General features: G+C 46.8%; 1 protein-coding gene across 1 annotated transcript in view; it reads right to left on the reverse strand.

Moving 5' to 3' along the window:
* Positions 1–1,316: 1,316 nt before the first annotated feature.
* Positions 1,317–20,234, reverse strand: part of LOC104547935 (ankyrin repeat and KH domain-containing protein 1-like) — a gene marked incomplete at its 5' end in the record, with an annotated part of 29,412 nt that continues 10,494 nt past the window's right edge. The window contains 15 exon segments of the mRNA XM_010193807.1: positions 1,317–1,376; positions 1,828–1,992; positions 2,623–2,798; positions 3,824–4,024; positions 5,207–5,386; positions 9,956–11,571; positions 11,869–12,018; positions 13,506–13,652; positions 14,765–15,221; positions 15,572–15,746; positions 16,605–16,721; positions 17,335–17,430; positions 17,912–18,074; positions 18,713–18,888; positions 20,072–20,233. Coding sequence (XP_010192109.1) covers positions 1,317–1,376; positions 1,828–1,992; positions 2,623–2,798; positions 3,824–4,024; positions 5,207–5,386; positions 9,956–11,571; positions 11,869–12,018; positions 13,506–13,652; positions 14,765–15,221; positions 15,572–15,746; positions 16,605–16,721; positions 17,335–17,430; positions 17,912–18,074; positions 18,713–18,888; positions 20,072–20,233 — 4,041 coding nt within the window.

Consider the following 20,234-nt stretch of genomic DNA (forward strand, 5'->3'; position numbering starts at 1 on the left):
GAAAAATATCTGCCCGTATCGTCCCGCAGCATTCCTGAGGTTCACGTGCCTGTGCTACTCTGATACTGCCTGTGCACTCTTCTTCAGTGCTCCTTCCCCACGTGTTTCCTGGGGAAACTTGGCCAGGATTTGTCTGGGGAAGGCGGAGGGAGGCCAAGTCACCGGGGCCGTCAGATTGGGCACTTTGTGCCCTGCAGTCACTTGCTTGAGGAACAGACCTGATACTCGGTGCAGTCACTGAGCAAAGGCAGAAATAAGCACAGAAAGCAGAGAAGTCCTGCAGCCAGGCAGGCAGAGAGTGAGCGTTCACCTGGAGCAGCATGCAAAAATCTCCCCCTTCCTCACAGGAAGGGCTTGAGGAGCTCTCAGCAGATTTAAAGGGTTACAAGAAGCTTGCAATTGAATACATGACATTTTTCTCTAGTGGGAAATGGTCTCTGCTTTCCTAAGATGTGCTTTCTAGGCAGCTGGGTGGGTAGGTGCAGAAACCTCTGAGCTACCTATTTACCTCCTGCAAATTGAGATGCCATCAGATGCCGCTTTGTCAACTCGGCCCTGACTTCCAGCCCCTGAACAAAACCCCATCTCTCAGGCATCCCACCTGGAAAAATGAGCACTGGAACAGCAGAACTAACCCAGGAGGAGAAAACAAACACACAACCGTGTTCGGACACTAAACATGAAATAAAAGGCTACCAAGCAGCAGGGGGAAGGACTCAGCAGAGCTCCTATCGCAGCCGACCGCGCATCAAAACCCTCCCCCAAACCCTGACTGAATCCGTGACCCTGAGAAGATCCATCACCGGGCACCAGTAACAACAACATGCGGCCTCTTCCAAAATTCTCACACACAACCTAGAAATACTGTTCGCCTTTTATTGAGTATTCAGGTAAATATTTCACATTAATACAGGCTACATAAAGTAGAGCCACTAGACGACATGAAGTTTACTCAGCTTTTCCTTTTAAGTATGTAAACAACCATACATGTATTTACCACCCTAAAAGGTCGAGGGCATGTCACCAGCTAGCTCTCTGCTGCACACAAGGAGCGTTCAGCAGCGTTTAGCCAAAAGCACTATTTTAGTCTGATTTTTAAGTTCAAAATGGCTAAACTAACTGAAGAACAGAATCAGTTTGTATAGGTAAAATCACTTTGTTCTTCTACAACGGGCAATCGAGTTTCCATCATTACAGCCCACAGGAAATTGCTTAATTAGGCACATTAAAAAATCCCCAGGGTTCTTCAAGGTCATAAAGGTTCCCAAACAAGGCTAAAAAAAAAAAACCAACAACAAAGGATAGACCCCCTTAAATCAGTTGACGTACTTGAGATGCATGTTTCCAATGTGAGGTGCCCAGGTGCCAGGCCAAATCTACAGCAAGAAATAAAAAGACAAGTCTATTATGAGAACAAATACAGGTTCCTTTAACAGAGTTTAACCAGCAGAGGGCAAGCTTAAGGCTTCCCCCTAAAATGCAACCAGGCCATCCAAAATCTGGGAGCCCTCTTCAGCTCCGGCCGAGGTTTGACTGATAAAGCCTGCAAGATGCTGAGAACGGATACAAACCCTCTCGCTTACAACCAAGATCACCTGGCTCAGGAGTCTTGAAATGCCACTGATTTTACCTGAAAGGTTTGGATTGGATAGCGCCACGTATTTTTATAAACCCAGAGGGAAAAAGGGGGAAAAGTTAGGCAAATGATCTCAATTCTCGCGGTGAAGAACTGAAAAAGAAGAAGTCACCTATCCAAAACAAATCAAAGCACAACAGGGTAAAAACAGACAACAGGTAAATGATGGAGAACAAGGGTGGCCACGCTACCTGCTGAGCATCCGTACATTCTGCCGAGTTCTGGACAACTTTGATCATGGGGTTCCAGGCGGGGTCTGGAGTATGGAGCCCGTTAAAGAGGGGGCCTCCTGGGCCGTCCGCCAGCTGCGGGTGCGAGGGTATCAGGGTGCCGCCGTACATGGAAATTGGTAGGCCCTGATGAAACAAAAGAAAGCGCCAGCGGTGAAGTGGTTGAGGGATGGCTGTGGTACCACGTTGGCTGACACCCACACGTAACCTTCACCTGCTGGCAAACAGCTCAGCACGGCGAGGAAACGGGGCATTGCTGCACACCCAGGCAGAGCATGGACTGGGGTGACTCTTCAGAGCACAAGATTCAAGCCAGTTTTCCCATTCTTCTAAAATTACACCTCGCCAGCGCTCTCAGGTGACCCCATAAAGCAGACCCAGCAGCTGCACGGGGATCTCAGTGCTCTCTCCTCCCACCTCTGAGAACCTTGGTGCACGCAGGGCTGCGCCAGGGGTTGCATTTAGCAAAGGCTCCAGAGTTGAGCATTTTCTCTAAATGACTAATGGCCATCTAAAATACTCTCCCAGTTCAGAAAGAGCAAGTTCTTTTTGCAATTACGAGATCTCTTTCCCGTGTCTGAACGATTGCTGCTCTGCGATTTAGAAGATCCCAAGACACAGCTACAGCTGCTTCTGAGAGATGCTATGAGCAGCTCTGCTGCTGAGCAGTGTCCTGGACATTCCTCCAGTGGTGGCTGGGATACAAAGAAAGCAATTGGCCATTTTACAGACTAAATCCAACCCTCTGGAACTTACTTTAGAAAAATCCACAAAACTATTTGGCATAGGTTGGTGGAAAATATTCGAGGGAGCCACTATTCCAGAATCATCTCTCTCCATTGGCTGATGCTGAGAGAACGTGCCCGGGTCCGACAGCTGCTGATGCATCGGATGATTTCCTATGACAGGCTGAGACCAACCAGACAGGCCTTCTGCAAAGGGAGAGAATGAAACCAGCTGATTACAAGTGAGCTGAAGATCCTCTGGAGTTGAATTCAGCAGCTGCACACCCCTACGTACACCCAGAAGCTCCCTGAAAGCTCACAGCCACGGAGGTACCTTAGGGCTCTGCTCTGAGCAAAGGCTGTGCTTCTACTGCCTATGCAAAGTGGGAAGATACCTGCAGATTTTAGGTCAATAACCCATTACAGACAACGCCAGCACACGAGTCTTATCTGGAGCATCAAGGCCTTTCACAGGGAAGCTTCAGCAGGCACCAGCACATGAGGTTGGCCACACACACACTTTCTTTCCCTCCAGCTCTCACATCCTCTCATGTACCACAGAAATACAGAAAAAAAAGTTACACTTATGACAGGGACAGAAACAGGGAAAGAAGAGACTGGCGATGGCAGGAAGTCTGGCCAGAGATGTGCTGTCTGCACGCATGTTCATCCTGATCCTCCGGACATGTGTGGAGATAACGGGGACTATTGGTAACTGCACGTTTCAGGTGTCCTCAGCTAACAGCTAAGATCCCATCAAAAGCACTGTCTGTGAGCACATACAAGCTTCTCTTGAAAAAGCACAGCAATGCTGAGACGTTACGTTAACCAAAGTACGGAGGATTTCACTGAAAAAATATGAACAAATGAGGACTACTAAATGTTTGTCTTTAAAGTTGCCAATGGGAACACTTTACACCTCAAACGCTGCAGCTCCTCCTTTCCACAAGAACCTCAAACTGGACCCCTTGAACAGATAAAAGTTTAGGTTTTCCATTCTGTATCATCATTCTATAGACTTAATATGAAATTTCAGAACTGTTCTCGGGGTTTTCAATGATACAGGTTGGGGTGAGAATTGCCTACACGAGGAGAGAAAACCACAGCGCTTGCACCGATCCACACTCCCCCACCACTGACCCCAGTTCTCCCCTTCAGGGCGTGCTACGATAAAGCTCATTCCAGACTTCATTCCTCCTCCCCAACCTTATTTCCCCAGGCACAGCACTTACCAGACACACTGTTAACTCCGAAGGACCAAATGCCGCTGTGACCCACGGGAGCTGTGAAGTTGGTTCCCAGGGGCGTGGGAGTGACGGAGCCCCCCTGCCGAATTCGAGCGAGCCTCTCTGTCCCGATGGGAGGGGGAACCTTGCGATCTGGATTGGCGTTACCCGTTTTTGGCTGGCCCAAGTTAGAAGGTGCAGAAGCAGCTGAAAGGGGCGAAGATGATCCTGAGGAAACTGATGGGATAGGAGATTCACCTGCTGAAGAGAATATTTCTCTTGCTTAATCACACACAAAGCACACGAGCCAGCGAGCATAAACGCTACCCACTACCCCCGCAGTATTATCTCAAAGCAAATGATAAAAAGGGTTTAAAGGCTCTTTTTTGGCAAGCATTCTTCCAAGTCTTTCACAGCAATTCTTGCTTAGAGCTTATTTGAGCTCTAAATACCAACTTTATCTAAAATCCGTAAGACAAATGCTTTCAGCCATCAGAATCGTGTGGTATTCTCATGACAGAGCAGCACACCCAAATTAATTACAAGATAGAATAAGAAACATGGAAGAGTTTCAGGAAGAGGTGAAAGCATCAGCCAAAATGCCATCAATATCCAAACTGCCTGGTTTTGCTATCCACCCCTTCCAGCAGAAGAGAAACTCAGTGCCTCCCACAGCCCCGTGTGTAACGTCAGAGCGTGAACTGCCACCAACTCCAGGAGCGTCACTGACTCCGCTTGGGAAATCCAGCTTCCTTTGGGCAAACGTTTTGGTTCTTAGGCTCAGAGTGGCTGTGAAGTTGCATGCGGTGACATGAAAAGCCTCTTCCTTTCAGATTCTCAATCAAAGACCCAAAGCTACTTCCATGTTCTTCCCATTAGGAGCAAAACCCACTGTTACCTCGGATGATGCTTAAAAGATTTTGGAACGTTTTAAGTAACATGAAATAATTCCAGAATCCCAATTAACAAAGAAAACAAAAAATAATAATAATAATAATTAAAAAAAGCAAGTATAACTTCAAACCATAGCAAACATGACATTTTCACCTAATATTACACTCATACTGTTTAGAGGGGAATCTTTAGCTTGGTATAATCACCTCCGCTCCCCCAAAAGCTTCACGCCCTCTCCTCTCAGAGCCTACGACGACTGATTTTTTTGCCCAGATATGCCTTTAGTAAATGCTACCAGAACTAGCGGCATGTGACATGGGGAAAAAAACCACCAAGTAGCACAGCTTGGGATTCGCACGCCATCCTCACAGCTGCCAAAAGCAATTGGAAAGCATTTAGAGCATCACTGGGTAATTTCCCCCTCAAGTTACAAATCTACTCAAGACAATAGCTATGAATTTATAGTTAACTAAGACAGACCCATGAAGTTCCTACATGAATTTGTTGCGCTTGTCCAAGGATGTGGTGAAAAATGCTGTCTGTTAAAGCTGGGAGTCCCAACAGGCGCTGGCCCTTGAAGGTAAACCCGTGCTCCTTGTATGTTTGCTGAAAAGCCTGTCAAAGGACCTGAAGAAGAAGTTGTAGAGCTGTTGGATGGATCTAGAGAGGGTAAGCCTGAAATAAACATAAATTTGATTAAATATCTCTCTTTGGGAACCTGCTTCAAAGCACCAGAGAGAGTCAGTGCTCCAAATATACTTAAAGCATCTCATCACCTTCGGGGCTATCTGCACATGGAAAGTTCGTTTTACAGGTGCACGATTCTCCCTCAGAAACCAACAGAAGGCACTGCTGTACGCCCTCTGTTTTGGCCTGAAGTTTTTAACAGAAACAGCCGTCCCTTGGGTCACTGGAAGGAAACGATCTTAGCAGGGAGGGCAAAAGGAGGAAAGCTGGGAGTGGCAAGGATCTCTGCTTACAATAAAGCCACGCAAGTCAAACAGGGACACAGGGCTCTGAAAGTCCCAGGGGAATCCGGCCCCGGGGACGCAGTTTGCTGCAGTACATTTTTTTGCCATCCTACAGGTACATTCACGTATAGGTCGGTCAGAGCATGCTGCGTCCACAGGAACAGGGCTGCCGGTGCACAGCGCAACGGGCGAGGGGCCGCTTCCTACAGGGATGCGTGAGAGGAAGGGAGAGATGGAGAGAAAGTCCCACAGGAATTATTAGCGAGGGGGAATTACAGTTTTTAATAAGCCAAAGCTTTTAAGTACTTTTCCAGAATGTTGTAAAAGCTTTTAATCACACATTATTACCTGAAAGCAGAAACGGGCATGGCCGTACGTTCACCTGAGTTTTGGGTTTAGTTTCAAGGGCCTATTAAACAAGACTAGTTTCGAAACCGTTTAAAACATTTCAAAATGACCACAACCAGGACCAGCCTATATTGCTGCAGGGCAAGGTTGACGGTTGTACCTGCTTCCACCACAGCAGTGGAGACAGGCGATACCTCAGGTCACAGAGCAGGGCTGCACCTTTCATCGCCTGGACACGCTCCTGAAAGCCAAGTCTTCTTCCCCCCCAAATTATCCACCAAGTCAACCTGATTTACTGCTTCCACAAGTGCCAGATGCAGCCTGCTCACACTGACAGATGACCCACGGGACTTGAAGGAGGTGTTTTTCTCACTACCTCTACCCCAAAGGTTAAAATAGAGAAGCGTTCATTACTGCCAAGGAGAAATAAATCCCCTCCACCAACAAAACATAGGGTGTGGGAGGACAATCTTCCCATGGAGCCATGATGGGACCCTCCTGCTAACCCTCTGCCCACAGAAGACAACCCAGAGGCAGTCAAAAGGCCCCTGTGGTGACCGATACCACCACACATCAAACCAAGTCTCCAGTGGCTGACACAGCACCGAGGATCCTGTGTCTCGCCCCACGCAGAAGGGGTGGCAGAGCTGCTGCCCATGGGGACTGCTGCTTTCCTCCAGAGGGAACAAGGCAGAGATGATGACAAAAACAGCTCCTGTGCAGAAGAGATGCTGTGTCCTTTGAAGGCTTGGCAGGATGGGTACAGCCAAGACCGTGTCAGCACTGCTGGGTATTTTCTATGGGTTGAAGGAAGCGTGACAGCCAGAGATGCACAAATCCAAGAGCAGTCAGCTTCCAGGTTGTCAAGAACATTTTTTGTCATTATCTTGCCTTTCATAAAAGTGAATTAAAAAAAAAACCAAACCCCTTTGCTCGATATTAAAAATGGCTTCTATGAACAAAGACTCACAGAATCCTGATTTCAATAAAGAGCTTCCTGTTGATGTACTTACCCACAAGATCAGGTTTTGTAACACTACAACCTTCTGCAATACCACACTCTGCAGTTACTTGGGCCACGCATTCAAACTCTTCATGCTCTGAAAACACAACTGAGCTTTTGAGACTGGTGTACCAAGCTCACACGAATCCTGCTCAAAATTCAAAGTTTATCAAAGCCCCCAGGCACTTTTTCTGCAAGGGTTCCCTCTACCTTTAAAGAAACGGCCACAACACTTGGTCACTCCATGAAAACAGGGAGCCCAGTCATTTCATGCAACTTTCTACCCATGTGCTGCTTCCTAAGCTGGTGTATTTCATGTTAGTGATGCCTTTTAGTGCCCCGTGAGCGAGGTCTCAACCTCCTTCTTAAAATGCAAAGAAAAAAAAACCAGGTAGATTTCTTTTGGTCTTCTCCACAGCCTCCCCAAATGGTTAGGACTAAGTCTGCCCTCCAACTGCAGGCTGCCAGGACAAGAGATCTAAAGACACGAGTGAGGCAAAAGGCCCTTTCCAGAACAGATCCACATTCGTTGAGATCTGCCCGTGTGTGTCTGTGCCTCGACCAAACTGGTAAATCAGAGGAAACTCAAGCTGCAACTGAGCTCACCCATGAACAGCAAAAGCAGAGCACCCAAATTTGTCAGGGGAAAGCTGGTTTAGTGCATGACCAACGTAAATCTCCACCAGGTCAGCTCAGAGGTGGTCACCAAGAGATCAAGACAGGCACAAAGCCAAACCTCTGCTCCGTCAGGTGTGGATTCACAGCCAAGAGCGCAGCACTGGTGTCCCCCTGCTTGGACGGCCGTCTCTGCTCCCTCTCACCACGCTGAAGTGCACTGAATCTCCAGGCAAGGCCCGCACTGCTCCCTGCCCACCGTGCTGCTCTTGGCCAAGGTGGAAGCCAGCAGTGACAGGCCCTCTTCCTCCACTTCTCAAACATCTCATGAAACCTGCCACCAAACCCCATGGAAACAGCCAAGGCAGCCTCCAGTTTAATCTTGGAGACTGAGCTGAGAAGTCTGTTCCCCTGGGAAAAGCCAGTGAATGAGATGTGTGGACAGACCACAGGACCAGATTACACTCCAAGGGAAGGCATTGGAGAAATCCTCAGCCTACCACACCTTCAAAACATCCCCTTCTCCCCAGGTCCCCCTGACCAACCCCTTCTCCTGTAAGACAGACAATTTAGGTTCTGAAACAAAGGTGATCAAAAGCAGTATATTAAGTAGGACCACATTAAACGAATCAACTCAGGACCTGACTAACCACCAGTCACCTCCTGCCGGGCAGAATTTAAATGGCACATTATCTCTCTGCAGTTTTTCTTCACTCTGCACTACCTAATCAAATTCTACCTCACAAAACACGTGCTCTGTCCAAATATTTTTGTATTTCACACTTATCTCCCGAAAATCAACCACGTGAGCTCTCCTTGGGTATCTACCTGACCTTCCTAACTCAGGGAAGAAACAGATTCAGACTTAAACAGTCATTTAAGGAGAATTTTTTCCCAATGACAGATGACCTTAGCATAAGGGAACAGCAACATTTTTTGCTGCTACGCAAAGTCCCAGTCAGCCGTTCTCGTATATGCAGGATGCGATCATCAAAAGAAATCAGCAGATGCCATTTGCTTTCCCTTCCCCAGGGGTTTATTCGAGCACCAGCCAAGTCCTGGTTTAGGGCACTGCAGGGAAAAAGCTGAGCCAGTGCAAAGTGTTTCTGGAGTCTGCCGAGGGCCTGGCAGTGCTTTTATCAGCAGCATCTGATGAACAAGGTCCAGCTACTGGGGACAAGGTCCTCAGCTTTACCTCTGCTTAATGCGCTGGGACTGGACGTGGCACAGGAGCTCCAGGTGTTCGCTGGCTTTGCAGAGCTATCCAGCCCAAATTAAACTATTAGGAAAACTGCAGTCATTGCAAACAGCCCAGTTTTGTGGTCAAAGCCAGTCAGAGAGAAGTGTTCTGGTTTCCAGAAGTCCTGCATGCTTGTAGATCAACCAAGAGGAATGGGAATGCTTAAAACCTTCTTGCCTCACCACCGCATCTTCCAAATACCCCCAGCTCCTTTAGACTGAAAGCCCAACTACTTGACTTGTCCCAGGCCAGCACCCAAGTCCTGAAGCATCAGCCCCACCATTTAACGTAGACTGGGGGTAGAGAACGGCTTCAAATCAAAGTGCTTTATGGTACGAATGAAGGGGACAACAGGGTGGCACAGACCACATCTCTTGAGGATCCCTTCCAGCCAAACGGGTGCAGCCAGTTGCCTGCAGCATGGTTTGAACACTAAGATGATAACAACCCTTTTAGGCAGAGCAGGGAGCTCACTGTGAGTGTTCCTAATCCCTTTCAAATAAATGCAGGTAAGTTTGAACAGCAGAAGGGCAGCAACTTCCTAATGAAACGCACCATGCAGTAGCACACCAACTTCCCAAAGCACACCATACGCATATTAAAATCCCAGAGCCCTATCAAGAAACAAAAGTACAGAGTTCACCCTCCCTGATGCAAGCTGGGGGTCTCAGATAAAACGTTGAGCTGCACACAGTCGCTCCTGCAGCTGGAAGCTGTTAGAGATTCCCAGCCCCACTGTCTGAGGTTTGGTATCACCCAACCCTGTGGTGTCTTTCATCTCAAAAGCCTAAATCAACTCCAGTCTGAACTGTACAAGCAGGTGGAAGCAATTCCTGCGTCTCACAGAGGAAAAGCAATGCAACATCTGCAATGCTCCCAACACCTAACATCCTAGAAGAGCTGAAGAGGAAAAGAAACATCATCAACAACATTTTAAAGTGCACTCGTTAAAAACAGGCCATCCTCGTTACATTAATGCTCTCCAACATTTGCAAACTACTTCGAGATGATCGGAGTGCAGTGGTTGGAGAAAACGTTCTGCCCGGTGCACGGTCTTAGTGACTTACCTACAGGACTGGTCGAGACCCGTTGGGAAGGTGGCCTGAAACCAGGAGCCTTGGAGTTGTCAGGATGCACGTTTTCCACGTGTCCCAGCACAGAGTTATTCAGAAAGGTAGACTGAACAGTGAACGACGGGTCAGCTGCTGCTCGGGTAGAGAGGGGACAGTCTCCCCATCCTTGGTTGGCTGGCACCTGGTTGCTATCAAAAAGACTACTAAAGTGATTGAAGAGCGTTGCTGGCCCGAAGGTGGGAGGCAATGATTTGTTTGCTGGGTTAATGTGCATCTGAGAACCGTTCATAACGTTCATGGCTGACGAAAGCTGCACTGCAGCAGGTGGACCTTGAGAAGGTGTTAAAGGAACTTGATTCGTAACAAAAATAGACTGAGGATCTTGATGGAGGTTTGCATTTGGTACCACTGAATAGAAAGAACCTCTGGACTGCATCCTATGAGTAACTCGAGGTGCTGGTACAGCTACTTGAGGTAAGTTACTGTTGTCCTGATTATCTGCAACGACCGACCTGGGCGACGCTAAGCTTAACGGAGCAGTTTCTGAGCTGGATGAAAAAGGCATCGACATAGGAGGATTGATCTCTGACATGCTGGTTGGCAGTATTTCATCTTGGGCATTACTTGGAGGCGCAGGGCTGCTCGACGGACGAGTTTCGGTGGCTCCCGAATTGCTGCTAGCTGGCACGCTGCAACTACTCGCAGCCGAAGTGGGCGCAGACGCGTTCGCGGCAGGCTGCTCCGGTGTTGGCACCTTCTCTTTGGGTGCTGAGACCGCCGAGAAAGAGTCCGCTTTAAGCGCAGGATGCTGCGTCTGCGGAGCGTTCGACGGCAGAAACGCCGTGGGCACTTGCCCGTTGTTTGCGGGGGCGGAGGAAGCTGAAGGCTGAGTGCCGCAGGTGCTCGTCACCGTCGAGATCGCGGTGGCCGCGGCGCTCGTCTTGGGAACGCAGGCAAACAGCTGCTTTCTGACCGAGGAGGGAGTCCGATTGCTGGTTACACACAGCGGTTGGGTGGAAGCAGCTACAGAAGAGACAGTAATGGGACAAGTGGAAGTAGCTAATCCAGGAGACTCCGTCTGTAAAATATTCCCATTCTGATTACCTACGCGACTCGAACTATTATGCTTTGGAGAGCTGTTTGTGCTGCCAGGGTTAACTGGTCTCACTGGGAATGGTCCCCAAGTGTTCGGCGAAGGTGAAAAAGTTCCTCCAAATTGGGCCATCGGTAAGCGAGGGTGCCGGATCTGTTGCATAGTTTGGGCAGCCAGCAAGGCAAAATGAGGGTGTGAATAAGCAAGAGGAAGAGACACCGGGAAGGATGAGCGCACGTTCGCCGGGACATTCTTGTTCAGTTTGTTGGTAGGCTGGAAAGTAGATAGTGTTGATGACTGCGAGGTGACGAGGGGCGGCGCTCCCAGAGGGAAGGAGTTCTTGTTCGAAGCAGTCGCAGTGCTGACCCCAGATGAGAAGTTTGCGTGGATCGATTTGGTACTCGACGCAGGTGTTCTGATGTGAGTTTTAGGAATCAAGTCTTCCAGTTCCTTGGCAGGATCTTGAATAAGGGCATTGATGAGTTGCACTGCGTATCGCGTCGACTCCGTACCGCCCCTAGGTTAAATACAAACAAGTTTTACCTTTTGCAAAACGAAACCCCACTTTCAGCAACATTTTATACTGCTCTGCAAGTTTACGGCACGTTTACAGCAACCTGACTGTAAATTTCTTGACTTCTGTGTATCTTAAGGATTCTCTTTGCAGCAGCAGACCTTCAGCATATCTTAGGAGCAGTAACATATGTTCTATTACAGTACAAAGAAACAAAACACGTCCCCATCTTAAAAAGCAAACAAAAGTCTTACTAAATGACACTGGCCTAACTCAAAACATCCATTTCAAACACCGTACCTTATAGTGATCATCCTCTCTCCATTCTTATCTTTCTGCTTATCGACGTCAATGTGGGCACCAGTGACATCTTGAATTGCTGTGATGTTGCACCCACCTCTTCCCATTATTCGGGACACGACAGAAGCTGGGACAGATAATTTCTTTGACCTATATCACAAAGATCACAAATCTGTGAAAGGTATTTGAACTTTAAAGGCACACAAAAATCCCTGGCTGTCTGACAGCTGGATAAAGCAATATTCTTAACTTTCAGAGCAGCGAGTGCTTTTCTGCTGATATTTTCTTCTTTTCCAGCAGCATTTATTCCAGCACTGTTGTAACACAGATTTCTGTGCCTCACACTGCTTTAGAAACACTTTTGGATTTTATCTTGTGTACCTTCAAGCCGAGACAAATCCTTAGCTTATCAACCTAAATTTATATAAACAGCACTGCTTCAAATAGAAAAGCCTGTGGCTTTATTATTTTGATCATTTATAGTGAGGGGAAGGTGGTTTTCCCAGGTTTTCCCAGGTCAGCTCTAACAGCACGTGCATTCACAACCCTTTCAGGGTTCAATCTACCTCTTGCAGACCTGAAGATCTGACAGTTTACTGGGGACACTACACAGCGGTGGATGGCAGAAGTTCAGCTGTGCAGTTCTGTGATCTAAGGATCTGCTGGAAGCCGCTGTGAACACATCTTCAGAAGCAGGCTCACCGTCAGGCCACAGCGCTGTAACCCGTGTGTTCAGTGAAATAAGGCAACCGGGTCCTCAGAGCACGCACCCAACGCTGTTTCATGCTTTCAGCTTCACTCCCTCTCCATCCCCACGGCTACTCTCTCAAGCTGGACATCCCAGTCACTCTCTCTTCAAACCAGAGCTCCCATCACCACCTGACTTTCAAGCTACACCCACATTATTCTCCCAACCCTATCCTGGTCTGCTTCCACTCCACCCCATAAGTGTCACCACCCATGGAGATGTTCCTCCTCCAGGACAACTCACCCCAGCACCCAGACCCTCACCCACCCATCACCCACTGCTGTTTCCCTCCCTACCCACCAAACCTGATGGTTTTTACCTTGAGAAGTGCCCCAAACTGTACCTTTTTGCTCCCGAACAGCAGCGGCCTCCTCTCTGCAGCTGAAACTGCTCAATTGGTGTTGGCTGCAGAGTGTTGCTTGGGGGAGGGTCCTTCAGAACTCGGCCTACTTGCCTGTCAAGGGCAGACAAGATGTTTTCAGTGGTTACTCCTTTGATAGGCATCCCTTCTAGCAAGGGGGTTACTCATGGGGAGAGAGGAGAAGAACTGTTGAGACCAGGAGAGACTTTAGGAGAAGGCATGCAGCCTTGAGTTCATGTGCAAGCAACCATCTGCTGCAGGAGCTTTTCACTGCCATCCGCTCCCACCCCGTTATCTCATCACAGGAACACTCTTGTGCCAAAGAAAACGTTCATGTCATACTAACGTTAAGTTAGTGCAAATTAGGACTGTAATTTGTTTCTGCAGCACTGCCAGAGTAAGGGGGGGTAGATCTCTTCTAAATTAATTTTACAATGGAATAAGCTCGCTGGACATTCTGAATTTGAGAATAATTTGCAAGGTGAAAAGCTCACAGATAGTTTTTAAACACAGAATTTAAGATTTTACCTTCTGACCACTTCTTTCCAGCCTTCTTCTCTTTTCTGGCCTCTTTTTGGACTAGTCAGATTCAGCTTCACGTTTGGAGAGGACAGAGGCAGGGAAACGGGCTTGTAAGTAGTGGACAAGGAATTCGAATGACCTTCACCGTCAAGTCTGGGGACAGAAATGTGCTGGTTATAAATGACAATAAAATTACAGCATCACAGCATACATTTCTGCAGCTTAAAACTACTAGCATGGGCTGTTTTCATTCTTATTTTCTACCTGGTAAAAAAAAAACAAACCAAAGAACTGGGGACTCTCTTCCCACTCCCAGACAAGTGTCTTAGTCTGGCAACAGCCCTCTTGCCTGCTACCCTTTTTGATCCCATAATGTTTGTGTTCTTGTGAAGCTGGGCTCTCGGTCAGCCAGGTGTCCTGTAGATCAACCCCCATACTACCTTCCCTTCTCTTAATGCAGAAAAGGAAAAGAAAAAAGGAAATGGCGGAGGATCAGACTCCTACTACACAAAAATCAGCAAAGACTGCAGATTCAGATGGGATCTAAGCTTTTAGGTTCAAATCACAGAATCCCAGACCGTCAGGGATTGGAAGGGACCTCAAAAGCTCATCCAGTCCAATCCCCCTGCCGGAGCAGGAACACCCAGATGAGGTTACACAGGAAGGCGTCCAGGCGGGTTTTGAATGTCTGCAGAGAAGGAGACTCCACAACCTCTCTGGGCAGCCTGGGCCAGGGCTCTGTCACCCTCACTGAGAAGAAGTTTCTTCTCCAATTGAAGTGGAACCTCCTGTGTTCCAGCTTGTGTCTGTTACCCCTTGTCTTATGACCTATTCAAAACCGGTGTTATAGAAGTTATTAGCTCATTCCCTGGCAACTGAATGATCTTCTGAAGCATTCACCCCTGCACACCCACCAAGATCTTTTGAGCCTCTCACCTCTGGTTCGACAAGGTCAAATCAAACTGGCCATCAACCTGGCAGCTGAAATGCTCAGAGTCATCAACGTCCTCCCTCCTAAAACAGAGAGATTGCAACTCAAATGAGTTAATAATGAAACCATTAAAAAACCAAAAGCTAATGAAACCACTTCTGTGAACAGATTATGAATGAACTTGACTATCATCTAATAGCTATGCACATAAAGCAAACTCAGTCTCTCAAGATTTAGTAATGTACCAGCTGGTATACAGCTTAAGCTACAGAAAATTCACACCAGCGTAGGTAAAATCCTGCGAAACAACAGGGAAGCAACACGGCAGCCTCACCTCGTTGGTGGTTTTGAAGCCGAGGTGCTCGTTTTTTCTTCCTGAGAAGGGATGAGCAGGGAGGCGTAGCGCCGCTCAGAGGAATTGGTATCCATCGTGAAGTTTAGCTCTTGGCTTTTACCTCCACTGCTACTTTCGCTGTTGCAATCTGTGCTGTCCAGGTTATCCGAGTCGCTGTTCCCGCTTGCGCCACCACCTCCTCTTGGCTCTCCGTTGATTTTATTTTTATCTGCTTTTTGCTGTGCTAGAGATATATGCTGATCTGGCAAAATTATCTGCATATTCTGAGGAGTCTCTTTTGTTTTATTTTTCTTGTTTTTCCTATTTGTGCTGGGGGTAGTCACCACATTAGCTCTCTTCTTCCCAAAGGCATTTGTGAAAGTCGTCGAAGTCGCAGAAATCCCAATCGTAGTTGTAGTAGTTGCGCTAGGAGGCTCTATAGGAACTTCTTGCTCCACTGGAAGAAAAGAAGTCGAGGTACAGTTAAACCCTCCAAAATACAGAAATCACTGAAAATGAAATGACCGAAGACTCTACAGCTGAAGCCATGGCTCCTTGCTGAGCTGTCACAATATCTGCACCGCATTCAGCTGCAAATCCTCCCAAGAGCAAAAAGACTTTTGGGAAGAAAGGAGGGGGAAAACAACAGAGTTTTGCCAGGAGCTGTCTGCAAAGGCAAGAACCAGGGTGCATGGTACTCAATGTCACCCTACCAGAGCAGCCAGCTTTGACTCATTCCCCTCACCCAGATGTTTAAAGAAGGTGTCTCCTTAGCTACTCTGCTGACAGAAACATATTGTTCTTTACCTTCATCATCGTTTTCTTCTTCATCATCATCTTCCTGCAGTTCCAGCGTTTCCTTAGGCTTGTTTTCTTCATCTTCTTCCTGCTTTCTTTTCTGTTCCTCTTTCTTCTTCTTTCTCTTTTCCTTTCTTTTCTCCCTTTTAGCCGCAAGAGCTTGTTTTCTGCTCTCCTCTCTTGACTGTGTAGGAGAAAAGGATCCATATTTAAACACTTTCACACAGACTAAGTTATACTTATAATTCAGACCTTCCTTAGAAATCTGGGGGGAAGGAGAAAGGAGAGGAGAGCACGAGGAACTGGAATGGCTTTGTCATATATTGAATCATTAAGCAGAAACGAGGCAGACCTCATAGAGCAACAGGATTACCTGGTCACAAAACCATCTAGGGAACGACAGCAAAATGAAAACCAAAACAGAGGTGTTATAAAAACAGAATTTTACTGGAAAACCAGCAGGATCTCTCTCTGTCTCAGTCCTTTGTCAAAAAACCCTTACATTTAATAACTTCACTAATATTTCTGGAGCATCGTTCACATCTTTGACTCAAAAAGATCTCCCAGAGTGTATTCTAGGAAAACCTGCTATCATTTTAACCACTTTTTTAATACACAGAATTAGTCCAGTCAACTATGCTACACTGCAGCTTTGCACACCAACTGCGTTCAAGTCAGCAACCCGGAAAAGTTAATAAACTAGTGTGGGACTTGTCCAAAACTTGTGTCATTAATGAAATGTTGTACGAATTGTTCGTCCACACATTATCTGTGCTGAAATAACGCAAGAGAGCTACTACCTAAGGTAACTACTGCCAAGTCCAAGCTTGCCTAAAAAGGACCACGAGGGGCTGAAGGAAGAGTCAGTCCTAATTTACCACCCTCAGTGCACACTTCACTTTTTGTATATGAAAGAAAGAAAAGCACAGGCAGTCAACAGCATTAAGAACCATGGTCCCAAGAAGCACCAACAGGCAATACAGCCTGTAGATTAATCCACAGTTCAGACTGTTATGCTACACACCAGCAATTCTCTACTCACTTTTTCCAGGTCTAGCTCCTTCAGCAGTATGGTCGCGTTCTTGTTTGCTTCTGCAGCCTGCTGGTCTTTAGCTTTCACAATTGTCTCCACACACTGGTGACACTTTTTCAACAGGTCCTGCAACGCAAAATTGTCTCCACAATAAACTAAAATTGAGGAGTGAGGCTTGCTCTACAAACATGAGATCAGCTTCCCTGTATTCATCAACATACAAACTGTTTCAACAGAACAGGCTTCCAAATGCTGATTTATTATTAAGTTTTGTATTAAAGAGGAGACATGTACAAAACTCCGAATAAAATGTACATGAGCAAACATGTACATCCAGTTTTTGAATAATTAAGAATTTCTCATGTATATTTGGAAAGGGCGAGTGTCAGGAGGAAGGAGCCAGGCTCTGCTCTGGGATGGCCAATGCCAGGACAAGGGGCAATGGTCCCAAGCTGGAGCGCAGGAGGTTCAAGCTGAAGATGAGGCCAAACTTTGTGAGTGTGAGGGTTCTGGAGCATGGCCCAGGCTGCCCAGAGAGGTTGTGGAGTCTCCTTGTGTGGAGACACCCAAAGCCCTGGCCGTGTTCCTGTGTGACTGCTCTGGTGATCCTGCTCTGGCAGGGGCTGGACTTGGGGAGCTTTCCAGGTCCCTTCCAACTCCTCGGATTCTGTGATTCTGTGTGATTCTGTCATTTGCACTGAAGATAAGGGACAGGGTCTTTTCCCAAAGTTAAGCTCACCTTGTCAGTTATCGTCGCTATGTATCGCATGCACTCAATGTCCGAAGGAAACTGGTTAACTTCTTTCACCAGGAACTGAACTACTTTCACGTGCCCCTAGAATAGCAAAGAAAACCCTTATCTTTTGTATTCAGCTGACCACACAAAGTGTCCCACTCAACAGCAAATTAGGAACGGACCAGGAGAAGTGCAAAGGAATGAGGACAGCTATTACAGACTGGTAGTTGTTAATCTCAAAAGCAGGACTAAAACAAGCAGCATAATCTGCAGAAGTTTAGAGGGGACTACAGTAACCTCAAGACAGTGAAACTTCAAACAGTGAAAGATTTTGGACAGTGTATAATGGGAAATAATAAAGTTAACGTACTTTATGGACTAAAGCTTTTCGCCTCTCAAAAGTTAGATCTGTGTGAAGTACACACATTACGATTACTTTAAAGCCAGCATTTTAATCAAAACAACAATTTTGCTGCGTTGTATTTGATTCTTCCAAAACTAAGCATCCAGATTTAAGACTGAGAAGTTCTGTTTTGAAAACGTTTAGCATTGAAACATAAAATTAAGTTGAGTCTCCTACCTTGCGAAACGCTGACATAAGAGGTGTAATTTTGCGATTATCTGCAGCATCCACATCTGCTCCCGCTTGCACGAGCAACTGAACCACGTCGTAGTGACCACCATTAGCTGCCAACCACAGAGGCGTGTTTCCTTTCTTGTTACGAACATCAATATGTGCTCCTCTAAAAAAGTACAAGTGTACAAGTGAAGGTGGAAGTCAGGAAGTAAAATCACAGAGTACAATTTGATATATAACTAATTACCGAAATCTAGTGGGTAGACAGACAAATTCCATCCCAGAAATCTGTTGTTTAAGTTAAAACGTAGCGACATAGGGATTATTTAAACTTCTCTTACAGAAATGGAGCCAACTGCACCACAGCCATGCAACCAACAACCACAGGTCCTTCAATTACCATTAATGTGGTGATTACCCACAGGACAAAGCAGCCCCTTGAGAGTTTAGCTGTGCATAGGTTTACGCTTGAAGAGTTCAAGAGCTGCTTCCAGGCTTTGCCACCCAAGCGACGGCAGGGAAATGCTCATGTGGGAATTGCTGGATTAATACACAGCCAACAGAGCTGCCAAGCCAGAGACTGTTTTCTTACCTCTGATCCCAGCTGCCTGCTCAGCTTAATTAACACCAGAGTAGCAGGATACTCCAGGGTAACACCGGAGAGTAGGGAACAGATACAACGTCCTACTTGCAAAGCTTCCCATTCCCTTTGCTCTCAGATGGAGGCGGCAATGCAAACAAGGGCACCCTTGGCATAGAAGAATACAGCCACAAATGTGCTGCTAATGAGAAGAAGTAATTTACCGATTAATCAGGAGCTCACAGAACTTGTAGTGACCCTTGTCCGCTGCGATTGTTAAAGCTGTATCTCTTGAGGAAGGCACAGGTGGAGCATTAACATCTGCTCCTTTATCAAGAAGGACCCTTCCAACCTCTGCGTATCCTCCTGAAGCTGCTTCCATCAGAGGCGTGAGACCAGTCTGTGCCAAGAGAAGAAGTTACACTGTGAAACGTGTACAATGTACTCTGGATAACACATACAGGATTTCTACATGGGGAAGTCAGATTTATTTAGCTGCTTGTATTTAGTTTAGGAGCTTAACCTCAAGAAGTCCTTTTCTCAAAAAAAGAAAAAAAACACAAACAAAAAACCCCCAAAAAAACCCAAATACTCTTGGGCTTTGATTTCTACGAACCCAGGCGAGCTGTGGGCTAAGTACCACCAGATACCTGTCTCAACAGCAAAACCCAAGTTTACAGCAGGATCCCTAAAACAGAGGTTGGAACAGATCCAAACAAAGACACAAAAAAGTGCTTCTACAAAAACATCCAGAAACTGGCTTTACAGCTTTTCTCCGGCCTCCCTTCGCACTGACACTGATCTGGGCCCAACTCAGTTGCCAGGCTAGACTGTTAAATAAACTTACACCAGCTGCTAACATGCCCGACTGACCATTTGAGAGCTGGCTTTTATCCATATCCCCTTTTCTCCAGCCACAGTCATTCCAGAAGCAGGCGGGGTAGACAGACACAGCAATTATTTCAGCAGCCTTAGGAGTTACCAAAAATTCCTTTGTGCTGGGGAAATCAGTCTGGCTGTCTACACAAGCTTTAAGCTTGCTTTATGGCAGGAGACACAAAGCTGTCCCAGAGCACCAAAGGATGGGACCTGTGGAGCATTTCAGAGGCACAGAAAGTCACAGCACTGAAGCCACGGGTTCTACAGCAAAAGCTTTACAAAGTTTGACTGCGCTACTGCTGTTGTAGACAAGAAATCTGCTCTATATGAGAATCGCTACAAGCAACACTACTCCTCTTCCTGTCTTGACTTCACTAGTATGTAAAAATACACACATCTATCTGTTCTGTTAATGATTATCATGGCAAGCTTAAGCCTGAAAAGTTTCTCAGCACTCCAGAACAGGAGTCAATACAAGTTTCATTACGACCTCAAAAAGACCAGTCAGCTTTTCTCTAATGCAAAAAAAATAATCATCATTGATGCTTTTGTTTATTTTCTTTTTAAACTAACTTATTTCAGAACATTTAATAAGTCCTCTCAGCCCAATGAGGCTCAAAGTAACAGGAAAAACGTGAAGAACCTTGACAACTCAGAGCAGTCGCCTGTTAGAAGCGATAAGGAAAGGTTATTCACAGCCTTACCTTCGCCCTGTGCTCGACGTTGGCCTTCCTGTCCAGAAGCAGACTGACCACCTCTGCTCGGCCCTGGAAGCAGGCCAGGGTGAGGGCTGTGTTCCGGTTGGTCTCAATTTGGGCGTTAATATCAGACCCCATATCGAGCAACAGCTTCACGGCGGGGACGGGG

This window comes from Mesitornis unicolor, unplaced genomic scaffold (assembly GCF_000695765.1).
Source record: "Mesitornis unicolor isolate BGI_N332 unplaced genomic scaffold, ASM69576v1 scaffold8021, whole genome shotgun sequence".
In the NCBI taxonomy this organism is placed as follows: Eukaryota; Metazoa; Chordata; class Aves; order Mesitornithiformes; family Mesitornithidae; genus Mesitornis; species Mesitornis unicolor.